Source organism: Cygnus olor, chromosome 3 (genome assembly GCF_009769625.2).
Source record: "Cygnus olor isolate bCygOlo1 chromosome 3, bCygOlo1.pri.v2, whole genome shotgun sequence".
In the NCBI taxonomy this organism is placed as follows: domain Eukaryota; kingdom Metazoa; phylum Chordata; class Aves; order Anseriformes; family Anatidae; genus Cygnus; species Cygnus olor.
Window position 1 is genome coordinate 1,844,118 of NC_049171.1, and position 16,329 is coordinate 1,860,446.

The 16,329-nt window shown below is 58.7% G+C and overlaps 1 protein-coding gene across 3 annotated transcripts; it reads right to left on the reverse strand.

The window, feature by feature from the left end:
* Positions 1-1,195: 1,195 nt before the first annotated feature.
* PNOC (prepronociceptin) lies at positions 1,196-10,862 on the reverse strand. Of its 3 annotated transcripts, none has more exons than XM_040553364.1 (4): positions 10,743-10,862; positions 7,161-7,297; positions 3,283-3,700; positions 1,196-2,248 (listed from the first exon to the last, which is right to left on the reverse strand). In XM_040553364.1, exons 2-4 carry the CDS (start codon positions 7,278-7,280, stop codon positions 2,199-2,201), a joined length of 588 nt encoding a protein of 195 aa, XP_040409298.1. In that variant the 5' UTR covers positions 7,281-7,297; positions 10,743-10,862; the 3' UTR covers positions 1,196-2,198. The 3 variants fall into 3 exon arrangements, with proteins under 3 accessions (XP_040409298.1, XP_040409299.1, XP_040409301.1); XM_040553365.1 differs by lacking the exon at positions 10,743-10,862 and adding an exon at positions 10,392-10,598; XM_040553367.1 differs by having other exon boundaries at positions 1,196-3,700; positions 10,743-10,861.
* Between the last annotated feature and the right edge of the window lie 5,467 nt (positions 10,863-16,329).

Sequence of the window (16,329 nt, forward strand, 5' to 3'; positions counted from 1 at the left end):
TTACGCATGGAGGCGAAAGAGGACGTGGAAAAGGGTGAGAGGAGAGGTTGAAATTTGGAGAGAAGGGCTGAATGGGGATGCAACAGGTGGCGATGCCTGCCCTGCGTGGGAAAGGAGAGGAAAAAAATCCGAATGATAAAAACTGCATCTGGGAGCACCGAGTGGATGCAATTCCGAGCAGTTCTGCAGGGTTTCGTGGCCCTGTAGTGGAGGGACGCGGGGACCACCGCTCCTAGCTGGACATGGACAAAGCAATGGATGCCCACCGGCCAAAAACGCGGCACCAGTCCCCTCTCTTCACCACCCCCGTGGCTTTGCAAACTGGGGCCGAACTGGGGGCACTGGGGGCACCCCGTAGATTAACCCCGAGCCTCCCAGTGAGACCCGGCCACGGCGTTTCGGTGACGATACTAAAACCCACCCAGCACCAGCCGCGATGCCACCACCTCCCCAAATCTGATGGGGATTGGCACCGTGCCACCCACCAAGCGGTGGCCGGGCTGGCGGTGCCCTGCGAGGCAGGGAGCCCAGACCCCAGATTTTCCCCTGGGGATGCAGCGCGGCAGAGGCTGGAGCATCCCAGTGTGGGATCCCTCGTCGCCCTGACCGAAAAGGGAGGCTGGCACGTGGCGTTGGGGACAGGAGCTGCTCGGCACCCCGGGGACGAAGTTTGGCATCGAGCACTGGGGTCACCGCTGTGGGGGACATCGCCGAAGTGAGCTGGCACGGTCTCAGCCTAACCCGCATCTCCTGGTGTCTCCCTCTTGTTTTTTTTTTTTCCATCTGCTTTGTGCATATTCCCCCTCCCTCTCTTAAGCTACAAAATCCCCTTTTTTTCCCCCAAATAACCCCCCCGATCCACCCCTTTTTGTCCCATAGGACACGTGTACAATGGCATGATGCCCCCTAAAGCACTGTCGCAGCCCATACCGGGGGGGATCTCTGCTGGGAATCATGCACATTTACAAAAATCTCATTTTTTCCTCTAAAACCACGCCATTTCCCAGCTGAGCGGGGTGGATCGAGCCCCCGGGGTGGGGGGCGGCAGGGACCTTGCGCTGCAAGCGTTGACCCAAGTGACGGTCGCCAGTCGCACTGAGATCGTAGAAACAGTAAACTAATTTATTAATCCTTTTGCTATGTACAAGTTTAATGGAGAAATCTTTGTATGAAACAATTAAAAAGAACAGGGGGGAGAGGGGGGGCGAGATTTTTTTTTTTGCTGTTTTTTTTTGTTTGTTTGTTTGTTTCCACGGGGTGTGTCGGGTTTTTTATTATCATTTTTTTTGTACAAAGGGCGAAGGGGCGGCGCTGCGGGTGAGACCCGGGCGCGGGGCACGCGGGACATGCTTCGGGCAGCAAATTAGGCAGAAGGGTTGGGGGGGACACACACGGCTCCGGGGTCACGCTGGGAGCCCCGGGAAGGCACCCCGGCGGGGACGGCAGCTGGGATGCGATACATGCCGGGGGGACGCGACAAGAGACGCACGCGCGGCTGTGTTGCTGAGCAAAGAAGTCAACCCCGGAGTCCTTATCAAACCTCAAGGAAAGCGCAAAAAACAACAATAATAATAAATTATATTGGAAAAAAAAATAAAACCACAATTCCAGGTGTTTTCTACCCAGCTCTGGGTGCTGCACCGTGCTCCGGTCCCCTCCTGCAGGCGCACGGGGACTGAGCCACGGCGGGATGCGACCTCTCGGTGTCTCAGCATCCCCCAGCCAAAAGGTGGGGATAAATCCAGGGGGTGTGGATAAATCCCCCGGCCAGGGTCCTGGCGGGGGGCTGGGGCTGGGAGGGGATGCCCAAAAGCATGAAATAATAATCGGGGGGGGGGGGGGGAGGGAGGAACAAAACCAAAAAAAAAAAAAAAATCACTATTTTCCACTGCGTCCAATGTGTGGGGTGTTTCCAATGGCCGAGCGAGGTGCGAATTTTGCAAAAAATCCCGTTTTCCTCTTTTTTTTTTTTTTTTTTGGTGGTCCCCCTCCCCGCCGTCCTCGCTCCCGTGTCCGGCGGTGGCCGAATCCTTCCCGTCCTGGCTTAAATTGCTACCGAGTGAAGAGCGGTCACGGGCGGGCACCCAGGTGGCTGCTCCCCAGAAGGGAGAAAAGTGATTTCTGAACGCGTGCGAGTCTGAAGCGCTTTGGGGTCCGTCAGAGAGAGGTGGAGGCTGCTTGGGTGGACAGGAGCAGGGCTAATTTTGCCTGTGCCTGGTGGCGGGTGCCGGGACGCGGTGCCGGAACGCTACAAAAAAAAACAGAAAGAAAACAGAAAAAAAAAAAAAAGAAAGAAAAAGAAATGCAGCTGAGAGCAGAGCGGGCGAGGGGCCGGGATGCTCGGTCCCGGGGGCTGCGGGGCCGGGGAGAACTCCCCTAAGTTAGGGAGATGCCTCGCAGCACAAAAAGAAAAAAAAAAAAAGATAAAAAAGGGGAGGGGAATTAAAAATTCCCCCAATACTCAGTTTTGGGTGTTTTGGGAGGTGGGTGGCCTCGCTGGGTGCAGGGCAGGCACTGGGGGCTCTGAGCATCCCGACCATCCCGGCTTCTCCTCCCGCCGGCACCGCTTTTCGGGGGCTGCCCCCCCACTCACTGCTAGATTTTGCCAACACAAAGCTTTTGGGAGGCTTCATCTCATTTCTAAAAGCAACAAGTTTGGCTTTTTTTGAGTTTTTTTCCTGCTTTTTGGGGGCTGAAACATTCTGTGTACCTATTTGGTGTTGGGGACAAAACCCTTTCGCCCATCATCCCGGTGTGACCGATGGCAAAGGGACTTTCCTGGGGCTGTCACCGAGCCAGGGACATGCAGCCTTGCCTCGTGGCTTGGTCTTTTCAAGCCATTTTTATTTTTTTCCCCCCATTTTTAATTTGCACCCGTGGGAATGGGGAATGCAGCGCTGGAGCATCCCCACCCAGATCCAGCATCGCCATTCAGCGGGGCGAAAACGGCATTTATTGGGCAAAACCCAACTACTAGGAAAAAAAAACACAAAAAACAACAAAGAAATAAAAGGGGCCAGGGATGGGTGGGGTCTTATGGGGCAAAACTATGGCACTTTGGGGGGGGTGCAATGAAAAATAAAATTAAAAATAAAGCAGCCATCGCTTCCTGGAGAAAACCGGGCACGCATGGGACCGGCTCGCGATTCCTAACGGAGGTTTCGGGGCAGGGGAGCAATGGGTTGACTTTTTTGGCCATGGCAGATCCACCTCCAAATGGGTGCCGCGGGGCCGGCTAGATCTCGTTGTGCTCGCTGAGGTCGCCGGCAATGTCGTACTCACTGGAGCGGGGCGACATGCCCAGGTACTGCTTCAGGAACTCGCTAAACCTCTTCTGGTTGTTCCACTTCCTCGCCGACTTGCGCACCCCGATGAAGCCCCCGTACCGCTTCTGCACCCCTCGGGCCGCCGGCCACGAGCCGCGCGTCCCCCGCGGGAAGCCACCGCCGAGCCGCCGGGAAATGTCCTCGTCCCGCGACGGGAAAGCGCCCGGCGCCGTCCCCGCGCCTCCGTCTTCGGCGTCCCGCCGCCGCAGCAGCTCGCTTACCTGCAGCGGGCTCGCCGCCGCCTCCGCCGGCCCCGCGGCACCGAAGACGCCAGCACCGGTGGCCCCCCGCCGCGGGGCGGCTCGGTTGGAGGCGGCACACATCTCCCAGGTGGCCCGCGGCACAGCTTCGCCTTCGCACTCCAGGATGCAGACCTGCGCGGGGAGACACGGGGACGGGTTTCGGATCAGAAATCCCAGAATGTTTTGGGTTGGAAGGGCCCTTAAAGATCATCAAATTCCAGCCCCCGGCCATGGGCACTGCCAGGGATGGGGCACCCACAGCTCCTCGGGGCAGCCTGTCCAGGGCCTCGCTGCCCTCATCATAAAGGATTTCCTCCTAACATCTAACCTAAACCCGCCCTCTTTCAGTTTAAAATCATTACCCTTTGGGTCCTTGGGCATCCCCCCACTTGTAGCCCATCCAACCTCCTGGAAGACACCCCAGAAAGTCACCAGCAGCTCATCAACACTTGCCAGCCATCATTTGGTCCCAAATCCAGGGTTTTAGCCATGCTCAGGCTCCCAGAGGTGACGGAGATGCTGCCACGGCAGCTCTGCATCCCAAACCTCATCACCCACCACCTTTCCCCACTTCCCCACTAGACCCCAAGCTCCCGTCCTGTCCCAGGTTTCAGCCAAACTCACTGCCGAGTATCTACACCACGCTTTGTCCATGGCCATGTCAAGGGAGGCAGTCCCGAAAGCCTTATAAAAGCCAAGAGAAGCCAGACGTCTCCCTGCAGAGAGCTCTTGGGGTGGCTAAGCATGACTTCCCCTCTATAAATCCACACTGGCTGCTCCTGATGACCTTCTTGTCCTTCACGTGTCAGGAAATGCTTTCCAGGATGACGTTCAGGACCAAGGTGAGGCGGACCAGCCTCCTTCATGCCTTCTTTCCCGAGAAGAGACAAGTGCCTTCCCCATGTCCCCAGGAGCCTGCCCTGCTCACCACATCCCTCCAAAGACCATCAAGATGTGGCCTTTGAGCCATCAAGAGCGACTTCACCAAGCCATCAGGCTTCCTCAGCACCCAAGGGCGGGTCCCACCGTGGCCATGTCCTATCCCTTTCCAAGGGTCCACCAAGACAGGGCACAGAGCCAGCTGGGGAAAGCATCCAGGAGAAACCACCCAGGAGAAGATCCCAGGAGAGCCAAATTAATCAATATCCGGAGCTGGGGCTGGAGGGCACGGAAGGCAGGGCTCGTCTTTCCTTGCCTCGTCTTTCCAGCCCAAGTTGGCTTCATGGTGGGCTCTTCCAAATGCTTAACACCAACCCGAGGAGCCCTCTGGCTGAAACATGTCGGTGTACGTCTCATAGCTTTCAGAAAAGGTCATCTGCAAGGCCAAAACTCTTGCAGAACCTCTCTTTGCCATGGGTTTGTTGACTTTGCTGGGTGAGAGGTGCCACAGGTCCCCACATGGTGTCCCACGTGGAGCTCAAGCACATGACGCAGCAGCAACTCACAATTTCCATGTTTGAGACCAACCAGGCTCTTCAGACGAAGAGAAAAAAAGAAAAATAGTTGTCCCAAAGTGACTTTGGGTCTCGTTCACCCGCAGCAGTCCTTGTGCGGGTGTCCTGGGCCAAGCCGAGGTCTTGCCCCCAGGATCTCCAGACCTTTGTCATTGCCTCCTGCAGATGCTCGGTGTCCTGACAATGTCCCAAATGGGGATGAAGGATGAAGGACATTGCATGCAGATAGCATCTCTAGCAGATAGGCTTGGAGAGAAATCATCCAGGGCGTCCAGCTGGAGGCCATCGGTGTCCTGCCATCCACCCACAACACAGCCCCACGGTCACCTTGGGGTCCTCAGCCCTTGTGCTGTTGCCTTAGTTCACATGGAAATGGCTTCTGCCTCCTCGTGGTGCTTTGGGAGTCCTCCAAGCAAGCACAGACCAACGCTCCTCCATGTCCAGAGGCAAAAGTAGCTGGGAAGGCTACCTCCCACCTTGGGCTGGCATTAACGGTGCCACCATGGGTTTGCATGTCCCTAGGTGGCATCTTGAAGACCAGCTCACCAGCTGTCCTGCCCCAAAGTGGCCCCGATGTCCCCAAAGTGGCCCCAAGACATCTTCAAGGAATCTCTGAGGTGGCCTTGAGGTGTATCCGAGGTGGCCATGGTGGCCCTGAGATGGCCCTCGTGTCCCCAAGGTGTCCCCTTATGTCCCCAGGGTGGTCTCCAGGTGTCCCCCGTGGCTCCCAGGTGGCCCTCATGGCCCCAAAGCAGCCTTGGTGGCCCCAAAGTGGCCCTGGTGGCCCCAAGGTGGCCCCGAGACATCTTCAAAGAGTCCCTGTTGGCCTCAAGATGTCTCCGAGGTGGCCTTGAGGTGTCTCTGAGGTGACCCTTAGATAGTCCTTGTGTCCCCTTATTGTCCCGTGTCCCCTCAATGTTCCCAAGGTGTCCCTGTCCTGCCCTGGCAGCTCCGATGGTGCAGGCACGGCAGTAACTTCAGGGCGTCTCTGGTACCTGCCGCTGAAGTCTCGGCTCTGCAGCCCTTGGAAAGCTACTTGGACATTTCCAGAGTCCTGGGTGAGGACAGATCAGCCCCTCGCTGATGGGATTTCCTTGGCCATTGCTTTGGAAATGGGGGGCTTTGTACCAAATCCCAACAAGCCACTTCCCCCGGCTGAACCCGAGCCTCCAAGGCCCCCGGGCTCCTCTTCCTCAGAGGCACGACCCCATGAGCCACCAACCACCCCATTTCCTCCCCATCTCACTGGCCACCAGTGCCAGGGGAAGACAGAGCAGGAGGGGAGAGCCCCTTTCCAACTGCAAAACAACATTCTGGACCCAAATCAGCGCGATCATGCCCCAGATCTTGCATCCACTGGGACTTAGCAATGAGGTGGCTGCAGCATCTCCACTGAGCCGGTGGTCCCCGCTGTTTTGGGGCCCATTTCCCACCCCCGGGGGCTTTCCCCATCACAGCCGGCCGTGATTTATTGCTGATGGAGAGGAGAGCGGCAGCGAGGAGGCGGCCGATGCTTCCCCGTGGGCGGAGGGGGAACAGGGAGGAAAGCAAAGCTCCTGGCCAGAGCCCGGCCACGGCTCAGCGGAGGGGAAAGGAAAGCATCATGGGCAGGGACGGGCTGATTCATCCCTTTGCAGCGTGACATTTTCGCCGTCACCGCATCTCCCCTGGGCTCGGCAGCCCTTCGGCTGGCTGCCCCCCCCTGGAATATCACATCCCAGCTTGTATCTGCAGCCCCGCTGGGGCACAGTGCTGGTCCTGCTGGGGCTCAGAGGCAGTTTTGGTGGCTTTTTGGGTGCTGGTGCCTCTGGCAGGGTGCGTGGTGGTGATGCCGTGAGCCACGAGGGCAGGAAATCTGGGGATGGGGGGGGGGGGGTCTTGGACCCTCCCCTGCACAGTGTGCTCCATCCCGTGGCCATCAGAGCCTTGCGGCCAGCACTGTCGGAGCTGCCCCTTTCCTTGGGACCATCTCGTAGGCTTTGATAATGTCCCTGGGCATAGCCACGGCACTTTTGGGTGCCCACGGAGAAGGGACAATGACACCAGCACCCTCAGTGCTCATAATTCCCAACCACCCCACAAACCCGGTGCCCTTCCCAAGAACCCCAAACCCCCAACCCGGCGCGGGGGGCACTTACGAGGACGTCGAAGCTGTCCCTGTAGAGTTGGCGGTCGCAGCGCAGGCAGTCCCCCCGGCAGTCGCCCCGTGCCCGGGCGAAGAGGCAGAGCAGCAGCAGGTCCCAGAGCACGGCCCTCATGGTGCCAACGGCAGCGGCTGCGGCCGGAGACAAAACCCGTCAGCCCCGGCACGCGCTCGCTGCCACCTCCTAAACGGGCAGGAGCAGCGCTCAGCCCTCCCCAAAATGATTTTATTTTGGGGGAAACGATCCCCTCCTTCCCCCCGCCCAGCTTCGTTTTCCCAGGCTATCCCATGACACGAGTGCCGGCAGGGCTTATTTTAGCGCCGGGACGTGGCGGGGAGGCACGTCGGGGCTGTCCCCGAGCAGGACACCGCCGGGGCTGAGTGAGGAGGAGCTCCCCACCTGCCTTTCCCTGTTCCATTTCCCCTTCCCCATCCGTTTTCAAGGGGCATTTTGGGTGCTGCCACTGCTGTCCCTATCTCGGGAGGTCCCAATGTGCACCGATGTGGGCATCAGTGGCACGTGGTGGTGAAGTGACGTGGCCGTAGCAGAGCGGCGAGCGCTTTCCTCCCGTATCAGGATTATTTAGCCCGATGCGTCCCCACGGACCTCTGGTCCTCCTCAAACCCCGCCCTGTGGCTCTCAGCCCCCTGGGAAGAGGGACACGAAGTCTCCGTGGTGCCTGGCAGTGGGTCTGGGGGCACTGTGCCCTCTGGGGGGGTGCCGAGGAGACGGGAGCAGAGCCAAATGGTGACGCGGAGATCGGGGCTGCCCTTGGTGGCACCTTCGTGTGAGCCGCGTCCTGGGCAAGGAGGTGGCTGAGATCTCCAAAATCCTTCTTCAAGCTCAGCCACGAGCAGGTGAGGAATCGTTCTCCTCCAAAAAAAACGATTTCCCGGCTTTTCACAAATTTCTGATGGGGTCCAAAACCCACGTGCCCGGCAGCTTCGCCCCGGCGTGGGATGCTCGCAGGCGAGGAAGACCTCGGTGGCAGCAGCGGTGGCTTCGCAACCCGTGCTCCATTGTCATTTTGGGACACTTTGGGGGATTTTGAGGGTGGGCTTGCTTTGCCTTTGCAGGCTGGGCAGGGCTCAGGGCTCACTCCCGTTTGTTTTCCACCGAGATGGGAACATCTTGCAACAGGAGCAGGGCACGCGCTGCCCGGTGTCACGGTCACCTTCCAGCTCGGTGACACAGAGCCTCGCCGAGCCGCTTGTCATTTGCTGGAGGGAAAGCTGATAAGGAGCAGGAATTAAGGCTTAATCTTCGCTGAGTCTCATTAAAACTGGCTGCCGGCGTGAGTCAGAGGATTGGCAGGATGCTCCCGGGAGAGGGCAAGCCCCCCCCCCCCCCCCCCGAAAATCTCTCGGCCCCGCAGCGGGGCTGCAAACCCTATCACATGTCCCCAAAGGGGGTGTCCGAGTGTCCCCAGGAGGGCTCATCTGGCTGTGGCACCACGGCCGGGGCAGGCTCAGGGATTACGGCCCGGCTGCTTAATGGAAAGATGTTATCGAGCGGGAAGGGTGCGAGCCCCAAAAATAAAGAAATTAAATAAAGAAAATAAACCTCCTGTACCATGCATCAGTGCTCAGCCAAACCCCAAAACGCAATCAGCCCATCAGAAGAGCTCCTGGGCACACACAAATCGTGCCTGGATGTTTTTCGGGGCTGGAGGGATGTGGCATCCTCCGAGACGTTGCGGTGAGCCCCGCCGCTACGGCAGCCCCGGGGGCTCCTCGTCCGTAGTTGACTTACCCTCATTAATATTGGTATTAGGGCAAAGAAAAAAAAGAGAGATTTGCTGGAAATGCAGCCTGCAGTCCTGATAACAGCAGGGTCTGGCTATCCATCAAGGCGGCCGGCTCTTATTTATGGCTCCGGGTGGGAGGACGCGGGAGGTGCAGATGTTTAGAGGGATTAATTTCGGGGGGCAGCGGACGGGACGGAGCCGGTGGGACATCAATAACCCGCGAGGAGAGGAGGAAGGGGAAGCAGGTGCCGGCCGCGCCGCGCTCGCCTTCATTCGATTTGCTTTGATTGGGTTTCGGCCGAGCGGGAACATGGGCGGCGCGGAGCTTTTGGGCTGAAAATCAGCCGAAATGGGGCTGCTCGGGGTGATGTTGCGTCCTCTTCCCCGGGGAAATCCTAACGCCGGGGATGGTCCCGGCACACTGCTGCCAGCATCGCCGACGCATCCGCAGGTGTAAATGCGGCGGTGCTTTGGGATCAGGATCAGTCCTGCTGTATGGGGACAAGCTCCATGCCTGGAGCTGAGCTGGCCCTAAGGTTTTTTTTTTATTATTTTATTTTCTCCTAATCCCCGCTCTTCCAACCCAAAGCAAGGCCTGACCCGGCGGGCAGGGAGAGGCGGCCGGGCGGGAGCCGCATGGAAGGGGTCCGGCCGCCTCCAGCCGAGCAGCGCAATATTGTCCAACAGTGTCCCCCACCGGCACCAGCTAAAACGCTTCCCCTCCCGCTCCTCCAGCATTAAAAAAAATGCAAAGTTGCCATCGGAAAATAAAGAAAAAAAAAAAAAAAAAGGAGAAGCCAAGGGGAGCACGATGCTACGGCTCCTGCGAGGGCGCCCGAAACCTTTGTGCCGGCGGCCGGGCGAGCGGCGAAGGGGTTGGGGGCTCGGGGAGATGCTGGGGGAAGCCGGGGGGGGGGGGGTCGGGGCTGCAGCCCCCCCCCCCGCTTCCTCGGAGCTCGGCAGAAAAATGAGCTCTTCCTTTTGTTGAGCCCCTCGATCAGGTAATTGGCCATAATTGGCCCAAATTGCACACGCTGCGGCGAGGCGATAAACACAGATGGGGCAGCGACAGACCGCGAGAGGCTGCCGAGAGGTAAAAAGCCCAGGGAGAGAATTTCTCCCCCTGTCCATCCCCGCTCCTCAGCCATTCATTGGGGACTGCGAGGGGAAAAAAAAAATAAATAAAAGGAACATCAAAAAAACCCATTTTCTTCCCTTTTGTGCTCTGTTGGAGGGGGAAAGGTGCCTGCCAAGCCAGGCGTCCTCCGGCGCATCCCGCGGTGCCCAAGTTGCGAAGTTCCCTTCCCCTTTTGTCCTGGATATTAAAAAAAAAAGGGGGGCAGAAACACCACGAGGGGAAATTTGCGGTGTGGAGGCTCCGCTGCTTCTCCCCGCAGGCCGTCGGGGACGGAGGCACAAAGACGGGGGGATTTTGGTTAAATCCAGCGGGCGAGCCCCAAAACCCCTTCGCCTCTCACCTGCCGCGCCCGCGGCTTCGCGCCGGCTCCTGTTGCATCCCTTGGCGGCTTGGGTCCAAAAAGGGGCAATTTTGGGGAAGGTGAAACTTTTTTTTGGCAGGTGCTCGCCCGGCCGAGCGCGGCACAGAGGGGCTGCTCGTGCAAGCCGAGATATTTCCCTTTACAGGCAGATATTTCTCTTTAACCCTTGGCGGGGAGAGGAACATCTCCCAAACGCATCGAAGCCTGAAAAAACGGACTTAAAAAAAACAAAAACAAACAAACAAAAAAAAAAAACCACGAAAACGAAGAAAAATTCCACCCCCCACCCCCCACCCCCAAGTAGGATGCAAACCGAAGGAGATCTCCTACCTGCGGGTGTGCTGTCAGCCGCTGGCTCCTCTGCTCCGTGACTCCTCCGGCGCCGGTGCCACGGTGGTATATATAGACGGTGTGCACACCCGGCCCCACACCTCCCTCCCCGTCCTCCGAACACGTGCGCTGCTGAGCCCACCCCCGGGGGCTGCCGGCTGAGACGGCACCCGGCAGCTGGGGGCCAGGGATTTGTGTCCCCCCCCCCCCGCCCCACACACACACACACTTTGCTGTCCCCATCCCTCCGTGGCCGACAAACCCCGTCCCCATCGTCCCAGCGAGGTGTCCTCCGGCGTCGCGGTGGGATTTTGGGGGTGCTGGAGGGGATAAGGGGTGTGCGTGGCGGTGTCGGCCTCCCAAATCCCCGTCTGGGAGGGGATGGGGGGCATAGGGGGGGCACCCCCCTGTAAAGGACCCGCAGAGAGGTGCTGGATTTGTGCCTCGCAGCCTGAACCAGGGCATGGTGTCCCCAAGCACCCTGGGGACCAGGAGGATGCGGGGGTTATGGGGCTGGGGGGTGGGACTCAGTTTTGGGATGCCCAAGGGGGCTGTAGGGGCATCCAGCTCCCCAAATCCAACACCCGGAGCGTGCCCTGGGCATTGGGGGGCACCCACCTCCATCCCCCCCCCCCCCAACCTCATTTAGGGCAGAACGGGTTAAAAACACCACATTTCCACCAGGGACCCTCCGAACCTCCACCGGTGCAGCCTCAGGCTGGGGACGGGGCTCCCCCCGACCCCAAAACAGCCCCGGGGGGGGTCGGAGGGTTCCCGGAGCTCGTTGCTCCGGCACGGCTTAATGAGCGCGACGGGCATCGACCGCGGGCGGGCGGCCGTGAATAATCGATTCCTGGCTTGGCAGCCGAAGGGGGAAAATTAAAAAAACTTTTCATCGGGAGGCGCTGGAAAGGGAGGGGACCCCCGGCCCTGCCCGAAAATAGGGCTGAGCCACGGGGGCGCACGCTCCGTCGGGTCCTTCCCAAATAATGTGAGTCCCCGCGCTGCCACCTCGGGGACACGGCCACCTCTGGACCTTTCCTACACAAAGCAGCATCGCCCCAATTTGCCCAGCCAGGTGACATCCCAAATCACCCCGCTCGGATCTCCGAGCTTCCTTCACCACCCCAAAAATCCTTCACCACCCCCAAAAATCCTTCACCACCCCAAAAATCCTTCACCACCCCGAGCATCCTTCACGGCCCCGAGCATCCTTCACGGCCCCGAGCATCCTTCACGGCCCTGAGAATCCCTCGCTGCCCCGAGCATCCCTCGCTGCCCCCAACGTCCCAATCCCAAAATCTGCAGCACCGCTGAGATCGTGGCTCGGAAATTCCCCGAAACAACTCCCCGGGAAGTCGGCTGGCTGTCGGAGCGACACGGCTCCTTTTGTTTTCGCTTCGCCTGCTGAGCGAGCACGTTTCGCGTCCTGCCCGACACCTCGGCTCCGCGCGCGCCCGGGCGGGCGTCAAAACCCCCCAAAAATCCATAAAAATCCCCCAAAAAAGTGGTGGCGCCGCCCCTGGGGAGCCGTGGGGCGAAGCGATTCCTGGGCTGGAGGTGGGGAAAAAGGAAAAAAAAAAAAAAAAAGCTGATTTATTTTTTTTAATATTTCCACCGCTCAGGCTTTCCTCCAGCACTCGGGTTGCCTCGGTTTGCCATTAGGGGCACGTTGGTTTTCCGCGAATCGTGTGACGTTGTCTGAGGTCCCGGTAATTAACCAGGGGGGGATAATTGAGGTCCCGGTAATTAACCCGGGGTGATTGGCAGCTGGGGGCAGCGCGCCAGGCAGGAGCGATGCCCGGTTTGCGGCATTTCCAAGTCCAGCACCCTAAACCCCGTGAGAAAGGGAACTGGGTTGGGATTTGGGGAGGATTCACCCCCCTTTGCGGAATAAGGAGAGGATTTTTGCGGTTTCCATCTTTTGGGGTCGCTGGGGGAAAAGAGCAGCCCCAGCAGGACGGGGTGGGAGGACCCCAAAAGGCGGCGATCCTTTTTGTAAAGAGGACACGAAGCAAATGGGGTCTGGCGCGAGGGGGGGGCACGGGGAGGGTTTGAGAGACTGGGATTTGAGATTGGGATTTGGGGTCAGGATCGGGTTTTGGGGTCAGGATCGGGGTTTCAGGGCAGGATCGGGATTTGGGGGTAAGATCAGGGTTGAATGGTATTTGGGGTCAGGATCGTGATTAGGGGGCGGGGTCAGGATCTCAAAGGGCAGGATTGGGGTTTGGGGTCAGGACTGGGATCTGGGGGCTTCATTGCCCCCGAGCTGGCGCTGATCAGTGCCAGCGGTGACCACGCTCCCCTGCTGCTGACTTACCCCCGACAGGGACATTTTGGGGACGAGGGGGGTTCCAAAATACACCCACCAGGGTGAGGATGAGCATGACGAAGGCTCTCCAGACCCCGTGGGGACCAGCACCATTCCCCCTCGGGACTCGCACGGCCCCGAGGGCCGGATCCTGACCCCGTGCATCCCCCCCGTAGCCCCCCTGCTGTCAAAAACCCTTAACCACAGCGGGGGCCATGTGCGGGAGCGATTGCTCCAAAATCCTGATCCTGCCCCCAAATCCCATCCTGCCCCCAAATCCTGATCCTGCCCCCAAATCCTGATCCTACCCCAAAAATCCCAACCCTGCCCCAAAAATCTCAATCCTGCTCCAAAAGGGGGGCTGTGATGGGGACCGGGGGACAGCCCCGTTCCAGGCAGATGCTTTGGGGTCGCCCCGGTTGGGGACCCCCCCAGGAGGTCCCATCCCACCTCCCCAAACCTTCCTGACCAAGGCAGGGGTCAGAAACCCCACCACCACCCCCCAACACCCCAAAACCCGCTCTGCTTGCGCATCGACGTGCAGCCCCCATCCCTCTCCCAGTGCTGCTTTTGGGGTCTCAACCCCCTGCAAAGAACAAAAAGGAGCGGTGCCTTTCCCCTAAACACCCTTCCATTTACCATCCGAGGGGATTTTACCCCAAAACCTCGCTGTGTCACCACCACGACCCTTCCCACTGCACCCACCCCAATCCCCCCGGGCTCTACCCTAATCCCACAAGGCACGGGGGTCAGGATTTGTGCCACCTCGTCCCAAATTCCTGCTTTATTCAAAATAAAATTGCCCCCGTTTACCCATCCCCCAAACCGCCCCGCAGCGCTGACTTTTTGGGGGAAAAGCTCCTAGATTTAGGCAAATCCCTACCAGCGCTTCACTGCAGGGGGAGTTTTGTAGGGGAAATTTTGGGGGGGTGCTGCAGTGGGCGTGGGGGCCACATCCATAAATACACACGGACATGCTCTTGGGGTCCAAAACCCACCCAAACAGCCCCAAATTGCCGGGTTTCTGCTCCACCACTGGGGCCAGCACCCAAATACTGGGGTCGGGGGTGTCAAAGGCATCTCCCTGTTTGTCCCCCGACCCCAAGCTCTGTCCCACAAAATAAATCATCCCCAAGGAACGTCTGGGCACCCCACAGTCCCCAACGGACACGGGACGCTCATTTCCCACCCATTTTCCATCCACCAAACAGCCCCAAATCCCCCATACCCGGTCCATACTGCTCTGTGCTGTTATGGGGTGAAAAAAAAAGGGTTTTAGGCTCTATATGGGGATATTTTTCTTGCCTTGCACCCCCTATATTGTCCCCACGTGGGGACACTCGCTGGGCTGGCTGTGACCGAGCAGCCTTGCCTGGGGGGGAGGGAATTAATCCCTCCCTCTGTAGGGTTTCAGGGCAAGATTGGGATTTGGGAGCATGATTGGGTTTTGGGGTCAGGATCTGGGTTTCAGGGCAGGGTCAGGATTTGGGAGCAGGATGGCATTTTGGGGAAGGATCAGGATTTTAGAGCAGGACTGGGATTTGGGGACAGGACTGGGATTTCAGGGCAGGATCAGGATTTTGAGGCAGGATTGGGATTTTGGGTTAGGATTGGGATTTGGGGGCAGGATTGGGTTTTGGGGGCAGGACTGGGGTTTGAGGCAGGATTGGGATTTTGGGGCAGGATCAGGATTTGGGGACAGGATCGCAGTTTCAGGGCAGGATCAGGATTTGGGGGCAAGATCAGGATTTTGGGGCAGCGTCAGGATTTTGGAGCACGATCAGGATTTGGGGTCAGGACCAGGATTTGGGGTCAGGATCAGGATTTCGAGGCGCAGACAACACCACGTGAGAGCAGAGGGCAGCTCTGACCACAAAACACCAGCACGGATCCGGACAACTGGCACAACCCCAAATTCCTCCACCCGGACTCACTCCGGGGAGGAAAACCCTAAAGTTTAATGAAACGGGTTTTCCAGTCAAGAAAGAAAACCAACCATAAGGGATTTCTCCGCTCGGCATCCACGAAATCTCTGGTTCCACCCAGCACCCACCGCTCCCCCCGCACCTCCCAGCACCCTCCGGAGGGGCCTGGCCCCAAAATACCAAAAAAAAAACCCCAAATCCTGTCACATCACCGTGCTTTCCAAGAGAAAAACTGCCGCATCACCGTCGCCTTCGCACGTAAAGGCTCTGAGTCACCGGGATGTGCAGCGCCTTTTAATAGGGTCCGAACTGCCCTGGTTGGGCCCGGCCCTCGGCGATCCCGCTGCTGGGCTCCCGTTTTGATAAATCTTCATTAATTTATTTATTTAGAGGGAGGTTTTGTGGGATTTGGGGGGGGGAGGCGCTCGCTCCCGTGACCACCCCGTCCTGTGGGGTTTGAAGCCAAAACCCCACAGCCCCACGGCCTGCTGAACCTCTCATGGGTTCGGGTGTTTCCCTGTGCTTGTTGTGACACCGGGGAGGATGAGAAATGTGTAAATGCACCCAAAAAGTGATTTTTTTTTTTTACCACCAAAAGGTGCTGTAGATGGGGATAGGGGATGGGGTTCAGCACAACCAGCCCTCATGCTGAATGGCTGAGGGAAAGGTCGGCCGGTGGGGTGCTGGGGGGGTCCCCAAAAAGTGGCTCCGTCAGGGGGTCCCCAAAATGTGGTGTCGTCAGTGGGGTGCCCTAAATGTGGTGCCATCAGTGGGGTCCCTAAAATTGGCTCCGTCAGTGGGGTCCCTCCAAAATTGGTCCCATCGGTGGGGGCCCCCAAAAATTGGTGCCATCAGTGGGGTCCCCCAAAAAGCGACTCCATCAGTGGGGGTCCCCAAAATGTGGTGCCATCAGTGGGGGTTCCCCAAAATTGACTCCATCATGGTGTCCCCCAAAAGCAGTGTGCCCCCCAAAGGATGCTCAGCGGTGGGCACTCCGCCCTTTTCCCCTCTTTTTTGATGTTTTATTTCTCAGCTTTCTGACTTTTGGGGTGCTGAGGGGGTCGGGTCCCTGTGGGCACCCCCAAAACTCAGCCCCAGGGCCCCCTCCTCGCCCTCCCCACGCGTTTTGTAGAAGTTTGTCCCTAGCGGCTGCCCGTCCATTGCCGCAGAGCCTGCTGGGATTTGTAGTTCTTCCCGCCTCCCTTCCACCACGCATGCGCGCATCTCCCCGCCCGGCCAGTTTGAGCCGTGGAAAGCGAGCCGCTCGCCGATTGGTCGCGGCGGGCGGCCGGGCAGGCGGTCTCAGACTCTTGATTGGCGGGGGCGCGCCTTCTCCTTTCTGATTGGTCGG